The 14,028-nt window shown below is 35.6% G+C and overlaps 1 protein-coding gene across 1 annotated transcript; it reads right to left on the bottom strand.

The window, feature by feature from the left end:
- Positions 1–5,581: 5,581 nt before the first annotated feature.
- On the bottom strand, positions 5,582–10,737 carry LOC147403672 (uncharacterized). The gene is made up of 3 exons (XM_086439342.1): positions 10,558–10,737; positions 10,398–10,463; positions 5,582–5,918 (listed from the first exon to the last, which is right to left on the bottom strand). The coding sequence occupies exons 1-3, from the start codon at positions 10,603–10,605 to the stop codon at positions 5,871–5,873; spliced, it is 162 nt and encodes a 53-aa protein (XP_086295468.1). The 5' UTR covers positions 10,606–10,737; the 3' UTR covers positions 5,582–5,870.
- Positions 10,738–14,028: the final 3,291 nt, after the last annotated feature.

Here is a 14,028-nt window from a genome sequence, read left to right as displayed (position 1 = left end):
GGAGTGCAAGCAAGGGCGGAACCAAGATTTTGTCCTCATGAGGGCAATAAGAGCAAAAGAAAGTTTAGTGGGACAACCAGGCGCAAAATAAATTTTGTAAGAGGAATAGCTCATAATTTCTAATAGAATTTGTAAATTCTTGTGGGGTTAAGTGCCCCCATTGTAAATCCGCCCGAATGCAAGTAATAGGTAAAAATAGAGATTATAAAAATAAATAAATAAAAATTGATTTTTTTAAGTGTATAACTAATACTTAGTGGTGTGCAATTAGTTGGATCCTTTAAAATTTGAATGTAATAAGTAAAAGCTGAGGTGCTAATAGCAGCTCTCTTAAAATAGTGGTTGTTGGAAGGGTAGAGAGAGAATGTCAAGGTGGTGCACGTTAGCACGCATTTTAAGGGGTTTGCAGGAACTTCGCTTTCTCGATTTTGGCTTTTACTTCGGTTCTTCACCTGCCCTTTAATGGCACATTCTCTCTCTCTCTCTCTTTCTTCGCTTTTGCGTCTGAAATTTGACCGTTCGTCATGCGTGTGGCACACGACAAATAAATGGTCGGTGCACGTTAGCAAAAAAGTCTACACGTTTCGTATGAGACGTTTTGTTAGTTGAAAGTGAAAATTCTACTATCAAACGTCGTTTGACATATACATTTGGATATTAAGACGTACGTAGAAAACAAAGGTTGATCTAAATAAAGCTGATTTTTTGTCTAATCTCAATTGTTCGTTTGATAAAAAGCATCAAACGTAGTTTGTGATTTAAAAAATCCTGAAGAAAATGATCGTTGCTTTTTTTGTTATCCATGACGACGGTTTGACGGACAGAGTCAAACATACAGTTGGCGAAAGAAAAATACAAATTTCCTAGCGATTTCAATCTCTAGGAAGTCAATTTGTGTCGGACCAATCAAACCTAATTCAGATTTAAAAACCGGTCTTTAAAGACCATACTTTCACGAGTTGGATCGAATTTAGGGATGTCAATGAATTGGATCAGGTCCAGCATCGATCCAATAAATATCAACTGGGTTGGATTGGGTTTATTTTAATCTCAAATTAAGATCCAAACCGATTCAATTCAGATCCTGATCAAATAAAACCCAATTTGATATATAAATTTTAAATAAATTTTATATATTAAATAAAATATAAAATATAATTTACATACTTTCTTTAATTTTACATAAATGATTGATACATAACCGTTGGATTGTTATTAAAACAAATCCCCAATCTACATCCAAAGTAATCAGATCAAAATTGATCGAAGATAAGTCAGGACTTGATACCCTTATAAGATTGGTGCAAGAATTCGAACGGTTGAGATCTCATCGTAGTTGTTTAATTTTGCTACTTAAATGTACACGTGGCATCATGTACACTCGTAGGTGTGTATCTAGATAAGACGATCAAGATTTAACGCTAAAATCGAGGAGCACGCGTAGGCGGGAACCAATGATGCTCAATTCGCACACTGTTCTAAAGCGTTGGACTCAAAATTGAATTTAATTTGAATTTCAGTTTTATATTTAAAATAAAATATAAAAAAACTTGATTTCACAAATTGCGAAACCGTCCGTGCAGGAAAGTCTACTGCACATGCAAAAATGGCTCTCACGCTTATCCGGTGCGGTCCCACTTAAAGTTGTATGCTTTGTTACCGAAATAATGACCGAGCGCACATTAGCAAAAGTTATCCAAAAGAGAATATAAAGTTAATACTGCAAAGCCCTATCAGCCAAAAGGCATGGTAAGATTGATTGATTGATTCAGTCAATGAGGTTTGATTTCGTGTATCACAAGCTACCAAATTAAATGGAATCTCGAAATTTAAATACTTTCAATGAATCCATTTTCATAAAAATAAAAAATAAAAAAATAATTTAGTCCCACATAATTGGCTCAGTTAAAATTAGCGACACGGATTTGCTCTCTCTGATCTTGTGTTCAAAAATTTTATCACCTCAGGGGGGAATACCTTACAATATCAAACATAATAAAAATCAATTTGATCAGATTATCACAATCATTGGATCGGACCCATTTTGAGGAGATGAACATATGTATTGGATGCCGAGAAAAAAAACTACAACCTTTCTTCTTCTTTTTTCTTTTTTTTTTTTTTCAAGATTAACATGCACAACTTTGGTTAGAGTAAAATCAAAAACATTAATTGGGTTGGATATGATTGGTGATCATGATCATGGAGTGGTCCTAATGGGTAAATAATATTAATAAAATTTGGTGGTGCAGGGAACATGCATGCAGTGTGGTTGGGATGAAAGGGGACAGAAGCTTCTGATGGGAGAAATTCCATTTTGTCTCCACCTTCACCATTCCATGTTATTTATTCTCCTCTTGTTGGGGCGACATGGAAGCCTGAATGTTGGGTCTCTCTCACAAATAAATAAATATATTAGTAATACTAATGCTGGGGTGACCAACGATTTATTGCGATTCTCACAATTCTAACATGGAGGTGGGTGCGTGCATGACTGTAGATGTATTTCCTCGTGATATGAGTAAAATTCATCTACGGTCATGTATACACCTCCACATCAGAATACTGAGAATCACAGTAAATCTTGTGTCGTCCCAGCACGACTTTATTGATAAATCTGCAAATTATCGAAAATTTTCTGAATGGTAATTTTGTTGGTATTTTACGTTTTTGGTGTAAGCATCGCCATCATGTGGGCTCACTCGTAAAACAAAGTGAAAAGGTTGAAAAATTTTACTGGCAAAAATGACTCGAGAAAACAAGTAAAACATATTGATCCTCTCAATATCTTTCTGATATATTCATGATGGATATAGTATTATATAAAATTAAAATAAATATTAGTTTATGATTAGATGAAATAGTTAACAATGAACATTGTAATTAATTTTAGTCGTACATGTAGCACTTTTTGAGATTAGTCCAAGTGATATCTAAAGAGTTGTGAGAGGATTGGTCAAACACAATGCCAACACACAATCTCTCGCGAAAATGCAATTCCTAGGAAAGATCTATGCTCATCGAGGTGTTTTTTTTTTTTCTTTGAGGAACTAAGAAAAAAGCTATGATTAGTTCCTAGGAAAAATCTACAAGCTTACCTCTTAGGAAAAAAACTGTCACGGTTTTGAGGAAGAATTTAATTTTGTGAATATGGTTTACTTTGAATATTTGAATTTAAATTATTCATCTTAAGGATTATCAATGATCAACTTAAGGGTGTCAAAAACAACAGGGGTTGGTGATAAGGCCGAGACCATGCCTTAAGAAGTAAAAGTCTTGAGTTCAAATCGTCCCTTGAGACCACCCTCAAGGATTTATCTTAGAAATTACCCAAGGTTGGTCAACTGATCTACGAGAGTTGACTGCTTGCATTGGACACTGGGTTCAACAATGAGCTAACCTGGCAATGCATAGAGAATCATTGATTTTCTAACTTGTATCTCAAGAAAATAAATCTATGGTTATTTGTACACCGCTAAGTCAGCTAAGCATTGAATCCAGTGTCAAATGCAGGGCTGTATAGCACAACTTTAAAAATAAAAATAAATAAATAAATAAAACCCTACCGTAATGGTTGTCAACTATTAATTTCATTTAATTATCAATTTACTCTTGAAGTGAATCCCCCCCTCTCTCTCTCTCTCTCTCTCTCTCTCTCTCTCAAATAGCTGTGGGCCTGAATGGCTCGCAAAATTGACCCGAAATGCACTTGGGCTAAGTTTGGACGTGTTGATTTTCCTAAAGCCTAAACCACTCAATTAATAAATGGGCTAGATACTTTACGGTATAATAAAACAGCTTGTTATAAGGCCTAGTCCGCTGATATCCCTACAACTTTCAAGGCTAAAAATAGATAGTACAAGAAATATGACAGGGCTCACAATCCTTCCCCCCTCCCCTTCTCAAAACGCACCCCAATCCATAATATATGGGTAACCAAGAAAAAATGAACTCACTTGGCAGCTTGTTACCGATTGGTTCTAAATTCGTTCGATAAGAGGTCAGCGAATAGATTCATTAGGTATTTCTCTTTAAGTTGGGTGCATTTTGAGAACGTGAGGAGGACAACGAGTGCAAGTCTATGACAGTTCAGATTTTAATCTACCATGGGGCCTAGTCGGGCATAATCCCAGTACAAGTGAGCATTGTTTTAAAATTCGACTTGACTTGACTCAAATTTCCACAGAATCAAGTAGAGTTAAAACACACAAATCAACTTGGATGAGTCAAATAACTTTTTTTTTTTTTAATTTTAGCGTAAACAAGTATTTATTCTGTTTCACCAAAAATTATCATATATTATTAACTCGGTTGAGTTTTTAGTCCAACTCAACACATTTTAGTGACGAGTTGAATGGAGAGTTCATTCGATCAAGCTCTGGGGCCAAGTCACCTTGAAATCCACTCGATTCAAGTTGATCCAGATGAGTTTTGAGTCGACTCAATGAGGCTTAAAACAATGCTTGTAGACACTGATACACGCACCTGACCTACGAGATCCCAGATCAGGTTCATTATTAACCCCAACCCATGCCCATTTTTCAGGTTATAACTGATTTAACCAGGTAGCGATGGATAGGGTCAGCACATTAGAAAAACATATGAATATATATATATATATATATATACATAGCCGTGCTGGAGTGACCTAAAGAGAGACCCCATTTAACACTTTTCTGACATGGAGGTGTGCACATAACCATTCAATCATATCGCAATGAAAAGCATTTGTTTGTACATCCTCTCGTGGAACCATGCACTACCACGTCAAGATGTGCAATATGAGGTCAAATCTTGAGGTCACTCAGCACTACTCTTATTCATTAATTAGACATTTAAATTGAGAAATCTTTAGGTAGTGATTGCAAGCATGTTTGGCCTTAATAAGCATTTTTAGAGCTCAAATTAATATTTGGCAACCTACCTAAGAAGCGCTTCCCTTGCCCATATCAAATGCTCACTTCCAGCAATTGTAGAAGCTGATGGCTTTTGAAGTTAAGGGAATTACAACAGATTAGACTCTTGATTATAGAGAATTAGTCTTTTATACAAAACAAAAAGTTTAATAGAGTATTCTCAAAAATTGGAATGACAAAAGAAGCAAATGTTCTTCATATACTTGATTACCACTCCTTGTGAGCCCTACTTTATATTTGTGCTTCATGGGATTAATAAAAGAGTCATGATAATATGACACACCCCACCCCCCCTGCCTTCTGACACAGAGGCCCTTACGCCCCATCATAGAACCATAGATCATTTGCCTCGGGATACACAAGAAAAAGATTTGTGGTTATGCATACCCTGAGGCAGATGATCTACGGTTCTGTAACGAGGGCAAGGGGGGAGGGGGGGCATTTGAAAATAATTATTCTTAAAGAAAATCCGTTATCAAGATTCTTAAGAAGTCCACTCTCTTCTCACATGTTGTATGGCATTAGTCATGACCCACATACAACAACGTGACCTATCCCAAACATTTGGAGTCAGCTAAGTGAATCATGGTCAATGTTCCTCTTTGTCCATAGCCAAAAGTCTTCTCCTATTGAGAGAGAGTTCATAACATCTGCTTAGACCCACATACAACTCAGTAAACCAAAAGATTCAATGATGAAATGTGTCATAGATTCAACGGTCAGGATTTGATACCCCACATGCCATGGCCCAGAAATTTATCGTTATTTTCAATTAAAAAAAAAATTCGGAGGGGGGGGTATAACTGCCATTGTCATGGTTTTGCAAGAAAACAAACTTCTACAAAATTGACCATGGTGTCTACTAATCGTTTACAAAAGGAAGGAACACTTCTGCAGGTCTATTTTTGAAGCATTATTTGGATTGGAAAATCAACAATGGAACCCATATTTCTTTCAGTGATGAGCTTTAGCCTCCACCTTCTGTTGTGATTTTGCCTTCATCTGGTTAGTACGACCACCAAAATAAACAAATAAGCATCTCATGTTCATGTAGGTAATAGCAAAAGGTTTAACAGGTTGTAATGGTTCATTGACTTTATCATTACAAACACGAAAACGGGCTCCACAAATAAAATTAAATAATAGATTGGTTTGTTATCTGAATTTCAAAGAACTTTATTTTCACAAACAAAATGCCAAAATAACATCATCACAAAACATTGCAAAGACGGTTACTTTTTTTTTTTTGGAGGGGGGAGGAATGGGCCGTTATGAACAGTTAAATGGTCCTTTTTATATATATGTGTAAGTTCTACTTATATGCTTCATGGCATTAATCATGACCCACATACAACAATAAAACCTTACTCCCAAATATTTAACAGTTATATGGTCTTTATTTCATGGAGGCATTGTTCTAGAGATAATAGGAATGGATAACCTAGCATTACCATTTTAACAGCCATTTGTTTCAAGATTTTCTAAGAGAGCCACTCAAACTGATTATAGTTATACATCTGAAAAACAAACTATGAACGAGAACCACTAGGGAAATGGTGACTATCCTATGGCCACTTCAGAAGAAGATAGATCTAAAATTTTATTATAAACAAAGCTTAAATGGGAGATTCATGTCCACCTCCAGAGGCATTTCCCATATAAGATCCATGTAAATGCACCATCACAAAAATCCCATTTAAGGACAGTTCAATATAATAGTCCTACATTCACTTTAGGTTGTATAAATAATTTTGTTTTTCGACACATGACCTCTGCCATTAATTTCCAGTTTTGAAGGCAAGCAAGCATTTTGTGGTCTAGTGTCAGTTCTCTACCAGATTAGAGATTCTCCCTGGCAGGAATCCAAAGAGACTTACGAGTGAACCATGTTTTCTAGAGGCAGAGAAGGACACAGCTTTTCAAGGACACAAGAAGGATGCATAATTTCAAATCCCTACAATCTCCCTTTTGGTTGCAACCATGGTTATTCCGATTTCGGTTCAACCAGAAAGAAACATTGAATGTCTCACTCAAGAACATTTCAGTTTTTCTCCTGGCCAAAACATTACCTCAAAACAAAATTTTAAACCTTGATTGCACAACTCGGAATGTAACTTAATTCACAATGTCCCTAGTCCTACCATGCTTTAAGTTTGATATTTTGTTCTCCAGTATTGCTTTCATACTAATCCTTCCAAACATCATTTCAAAAACCATGCCAACTCTATAACTCAGAATTAGTGGGGGAGGCCTTATACCCTCTTGGTATTTTACTCAGTCCAAGAGCTCCTTTTGACATGATAAATGACTGATAGCTCTCCCATGGTAGCAACTCTTTTTTATTACTACCAAGCCTACCACATTTTCAAGTTCAGAATATTCCCCCCTTTTCAAAAGAATAACACCTTCAAATACCAACTGACTGACTAACTAACAAACTAGTTATATATAACCTAAAGAAATATCATTTTCAATGTTTCTCAGATCATCTACCAGAATCAATGGAGTTGTTCGAATGGCTATACATACATTAAATAATAGAGGTTGCAAAGAAACTCACCTAGTAGTAGCCACAATAACAACAATAAAAGAAAGAGCCATCTCGGCTGCTTCACTTTTTCCTTATTAATATTAATAAAATCTTATACTTCTCAAAAAAAGAGAAAGACATAAATTTTCCAAGGGACCAACTAGGGGCACATCACCTAGAACCAATTGCACTCCAATCTAAAAAAATTGCTTATTTGTGCCCTTAAAAATAAAAATAAAAAAATTGATCCCGTCCCTACTAGTTACATTCTACAAAAAAAAAATTACACCAATACTGAAGAGAAATAATCAATCATTGATAGGAGACCCAGAGATTTTTATTCTACTTATAGATCACGAAGCTTTGAAAATTGAATTTATAGTTTATGAAGCTTTGACGTTGTGGTTGTTCTATGATTTTTCAAGATGAAGAAAAACAGTGCAACTTTTTGTTTTTAAAGTGCAATCCTAACATAGTAGCTCAAGTGGATTTTTTAAAATGAGTGCAACTGGTACTGAGTGATGTGCAACTAGTCAATCCCATTTTTCAAAGAGTGGTCCTGGAGTGACCTCAAGGTTGCACTCATTTCACACTTTTCTGATGAGGAGGTGTGCACAGAACCATACATTTTTTCATTCGTATCTTGATGAAAAGCATCTAGAGTTCTAATACACTTCCACGTCAGAAAAGTGTGAAATGAGGTCAATCCTGAGGTCACTTCATTATTATTCTTTTTCAATTACTTTTTTTTTTCTTCTAAAAGAATCCATGAGGCCATTCCAATGATTACACGCTTAAAGAAAAGTACAGGGGTGCAGCGAATGAGTGCCCAAGGTCATGTAAAATGAACTATGGCTAGTTTTACATTAAAAAAAAATGAAGGATCATGGAGATCACTAGATAGGGCCCATAAAGAACTAATAGCAGCGGACATAACAAAGACACTTCATGTTTTTTAAGTCTGCCATGCTGAACAGGTTATGGACACATTGAATTGGGTATTCAGACCCTAGTGCGTGGGTACCTTGTTTCTTCTTTTAGGGTATGTAATGATGTATCTTCCAAAGATGCTGTATCACCCAGTTAATTTTCCAGGGTCAGCAATGTTAAACATTTTTGTGCACCATTGGTGTCCAAACTACAGTTATTTATGAGATTGAAGGCTTTGTCTCGTACAATTATATTTAAGGGATACAGTTCTTTAAGAGATACAATTATATCAAAGGAACTGCAAGAGAAATGCATACTTCCTCATGACTGGTTAACAATAGGTACCTTCATGCGTAAACCAAGAAGAGCATGCCCTTCTGATAACCTTCCGGCAAATACACGGAAATGAATCGAAGTCTAAGATCAATGTTCCCATGTTATCTAATCTTTAGAGGCCTAAGTCCAACCATCAGTAACCAAAATCTACAATAGTTTTAAAGATTTTGGGAGCTTAGACCCATAACCATGGTTTTAAAACTCGGTTTCACGTCGCATCTCGTCCATGCCAAATACTGAATCGTCTCGGCTGAGTTTTCCGATATGTTTGAGATGTCCCGTTCAAAAAAATGAAAAATGAACATGGGATTTTATATCTCGGCCGAAAAATTAACTTGTCCGTCTCATCTATGCCTGATACCCAGACGACTTGAGCAATACGTCTCAGTCTCGGACGACTTTTGAAACCATGCCCATAACTTAGTTGTCTGACATGTTATAAGGCAACTTTGAGGTCATGGGTTCAAGTCTAGCTTACCTATCAAAAACAGAAAAACAATTCTACAGTAGTTGGTATTAATAAGAGTCAAAGTACCAAAAGAACTTCTTCGAGGCTAAGAGTGTGGAAAATCTATATTAACAAGCGTTCAAAGAGGAAAGACAGAAAATGAATGTGGAATCTATATATGTATATGCAGAGCGTTCAAGGGTCATATACAAAACCAAACATTGTGCTAAACATTTTTCAATCTATGAGTTAGAAGTTTCGGAATGGGCTGATTTTTTATGAGGATGATCTCTACGATGAGATCATCCTCACCAAAAATCAGCCTACTTTGAAACTTCTAACCCCATCAAAAGTGGTTTGCAAAAATTGGACGGGATACAATTCTTCAACTTGTAAACTGGGGTTAGAAGTTTCGGAATGGGCTGATTTTGGTGAGGATGATCATTGAACTCTTGAGACATTGTAAGAAATCTAATTCATAGTAAAGATGCTTGCGAACGATAGTAGGGAAGGAAAGTAAGATTAACACGAGGGTACTATACAGTAAAGCCTACACAAGATACGGTCTGTTGGATGGCTGCCTAGAACATGTAGCTAATGGGACACTTTTTCCTCAAATCTAATTAACATGTTACATTCCAAACTGCATCGTAGAAGAGTGAACTCAGATTCATTACAACAAAATTGCATAACAATGATCTACAGAAATAAAAATTCCATCAGATTTGCGGTGAAGAGGCCAGAAGGAGGCTCCTTTTCAACCTCCATCACATAGGAACAGAATCACTGCCACTAAACCCTAGATAAGATCCAAACCCCCTACATTACTAAATCCTAACAATTAACAACAATCTAAATCAAACAAATCAGATCTGCTAAATATCAGATTAATCCAATGATAAGCAGTAATTACAACAGAAATTAAAATTAATGAAATAGTTAATAACACTAGAGATACATTTGATGCTCTAGTGTAAAAAAAAAAAAAAAATAGAAGATTGAGTTGGATCGATACCTTGAGAAACTAAATTCTAACAACAACAATGTAAATCAAACAAATCAGCACTCAAATAAAATAATTCTGCTAAATATCAGTTTCATCCAATGATGAGCAGTGATTAAAACCGAAATTAAAATTATTGAAACGTTCAATAACGATAGAGATATATCTGATGCGCTAGTTTAAGTATTTCTGAGATTAAATTTTTAGAAGATTGAGTTGGATCGATCTGAATACCTTGAGATACTTGAATTTCATGCTTCCGTAAACAAGACCGAAGGTGAAGGCCGAAGCCCTAGCTACCTATAAAAATGGTGAAAAAAGTTGGACAAATCGATAAAACACAGAGAATTTTGGATCGAAAATCAGAATTTCAGAACGAAATATAGTTGGTTACCAGCGCGAGAGTACTGGTTCCGGAGTAAGGGCCAGGCGGAGGTGCCATTGAAATCGAAGCTTTACGGGGTCGAAGAGAAGAGAAAGAAATGCAGAAAAACCAAAAAGCCGAAACCCTAGATCTGCAAGTGTGGGAGTTGGACCGTTCGTCCCTTAACTCGTTACCAAATTAACAAAAGGAGTCGTGCTGGGTTGACACAGGATTTACTGTGATTCTCACAATTCTGACGTGGACATGCATACATAACCGTAGATGGGTTTTACTCGAATCGCGAGGAAACACATCTATGGTTATCTGCACATCCCACGTCAGACTTGTGACAACCGCAGTAAATACCCCGTATCATTCCACCATTTTCCTTACCAAAATGTCCTCTATGTCAGCATTATTCCAAGGGGCTAATTCTCGTTGCAGCACCGACCTTTTTTGCCACTCACCCACTTAGGGCCTGATTGATTCAGCTGTTAGAATCTGCTGTCAGAATCTACTGTCAAAATCTGAAACACTGAAAAACTTGCTTGATAGAACTTTTTAAAAGTGCTGTGCTGTCAGAATCTGGTAATTACTACTTGATACAGTTTCAAGAATTTGCTGTATTAGGGTAAAATGACCAAAATACCCTTAAGGTTGATAATGCACCCAGAATACATTAAAAATTACCAGAATACTCCTATAATTATATAATTACACTAAATATATATAAATATAATAAAATTATATAAAAATTAAAATAATTATTATTTTAATTTTAAAATGTCTATAAAAATTATAGAAATTTTTTTAATTCTATAGAAATTTCGGCAGCATCTCCTCTTAAAAATGGAATCGCAGAAAAATATGCTACACCTCTAGACTCTAGAGCAGAAACTCACATGGAAAAGTGTAACCCTCATATAGAGAAGCCTATTGTTTGTTGCAAATGATCCTAATTGGTATTGAAATGGTAGATGGTGCACCTTCAAATTTTCAATGGGTTTATAAAAAAAATGGATATCCCTGTGAACACTATTACATGTATTTTCTCGATAAGCATTTATGATTCTGTCCGGAAGTCCTTGAGAAGAGCACCCATACAGCCAACAAACAACAGAGGGCAAAGGAGAATTTAGACAACATATGCAACCAAAAGGCAATGTCAACTCAGTTGTTTTCAATCCTAAAAGTATGAATTCTATTCCCTCTTCTCATATTCTGATCAAAGAGTCATAATAGAGTTCTGACTCAACATCCATCACCAATGAGACTGTAAAAGATTTTTTTTCTTTGGCAGGTCAGAAATGTTCGCTCCTATATCCCATACCACCCCCACCACAAGTTGTGCATAACCTTCAATTCAACAAGGGTTACCTTCTACAGTACTACACATCTCCAATAGTACAATCTAAGATAAATGTCCATTTAACTTTTCCTTTGACATCCTTAACAGTAAGTCTAATTTGATAAAATATATAATCAACCATCACAATGCCACACTAATCAGGGAAATCATGATCATGCAAGTGAGAAAAAATGAGAGAGATCAAAGTCAAGATTTACATCTTGAACATTTTAATTGCTCATAAATAGCCTTAAAAATGAACACAAAAACATCCACAATTTGGAATGGAAGAATATTTGGGTACACCCAATCAATTGGAATGGTGAATAAAAATAAACAACAAAAATAAGCAAAAATTTATGTTAATTGAACAAGAAATTGGTGAATATTATTTTTTTCTATTATAATTTTTTAATAAAAATCTAACAAGAAATTGAAAATTACAAAAACCCTAACAGAAAGTTTTCTGTTAATCGAACATTCAAGTTGGAATTTCGTAAAAAATTGAAATCCATGAGAGAGAGAGAGAGAGAGCTCACAAGTCTTCTTAGAAGCTACTGTGCGAATGAATCGAAAGCCGTCGATAGGAAAAGGGGCAAAGGAGAGATTGAGTTCACGTTCGGAAAACTGATCGGCATCGTCGTCGATGGTAAACGGTCGGAAAACTGATCGGCGTCGTAACTGTCGAAATCGATGAGAGAGAGAGAGAGTGTGTAATATGGATCGAAAACAATCGAAGTTATAATCACGGACTGAGCGTGTAAATTTGATAAATGATGAAGGGCAAATTTGTCATTTCACTACGACGCGTTAAAACGTAAATGCGCGAAGCGGCTCACATGCGCTTTTCAAAACACCGTTTTTTTTTTTTTTCATATTTGCGTTTACAACTTCAAAACGCCGCGTTTAGAAGCGATATCAAGCACGCAAAATTTCGTAAAATCTAGCTTTTTGACGCAAACGTCGGTAAAACCGCGTTTAGAAGCGCAATTAATCGGCCCCTTATCTTCTAATAAATAGTGAAATCTGATAATACCCATTTGAAAAATGCTGGAATGACACAGGGTATTTATTGCTATTCTCACAAGTCTGACGTGGGATATGCATATAATCATAGACGTGTTTCCGTGTAATACGAGTAAAAACTATCTACGATTATGTATACATATACTCGTCAAAATTGTGAGAATCACAGTAAATCCTGTGTCACCCCACGACTTAAAAAAAAACGCAATAAGCGGATGGGATGAGAAAAAAAAAAGGGTGGGTGCAAATGACATACCCTTTTTGTAAGGGAACCAAGTTAAAGTGTCAAATTAAAAATAATAAAGAACTTAATAGACCCCAATGATTTAAATATTCCCCAACTTGTGCGGTATCTTGATATGGTTCATTTAGTTGACTTTTTTATATCTAAATGGTCCCTCAACCTCATCCCTCTTAAAATGTATACTTTTACTTTCAAAATCATCATTTTATCATCTTTGTGAAATATTTAGGATTTTTAATGGCAATCATTTCCGATGATTTTTTTACAATGACCAATGGAGAATGATTTACTCTTACTTTTGAACATTTAGATGTTTTTCGATCTATTTTGATAATTTATGCTAAAAAATATGAACGAAGTTAGGATTTTAATTTTGTGAAGATATCGTTGTAACATTTGATTTGCAGGTCCATTTGAAGATAGCTTAGATGGTTCGGCACATTGCAGAGCAACTTTGTGGTCTTGGGTTAAGGTCCAAATTACCCATAATAATAATAAAAGATGGTTGGACGTAGTAGTCAAGGCCTCCCTAAAAAAAAGGCGAGATCTTGAGTTCAAACTCCCTTGGTGGCCACTCATATGACTTTATCCCGATATGAGTGATTTGTGAGGTATTGCATGTACCTCGAGGGATATGAGAGAGATATGGGACTCTTAAAGGCTAGTTGCCACGCCCTACTAGTCAGTACTATAGGTCCGACACTCCATCGAAAAGAAAAATGAGCTTTTAGAGTCATATAATATATATAAGAGTGATTTTAAATTTTGAGTTTGATATGAAATAATATTTTGTACTTGTGACATATATTAATATATTTCATAACATGATAAAACCAATAGCTTTTAAAATCTCCTGGAGGGTGGCATATGCAAATGTATAAGA

The sequence above is a fragment of the Akebia trifoliata genome, chromosome 4, assembly GCF_017979445.1.
Source record: "Akebia trifoliata isolate Shusen 1 chromosome 4, ASM1797944v1, whole genome shotgun sequence".
Taxonomy (NCBI): domain Eukaryota; kingdom Viridiplantae; phylum Streptophyta; class Magnoliopsida; order Ranunculales; family Lardizabalaceae; genus Akebia; species Akebia trifoliata.
The sequence above is the reverse complement of the archived record's forward strand: the minus strand, read 5'-3'. Positions and strand labels throughout refer to the sequence as shown.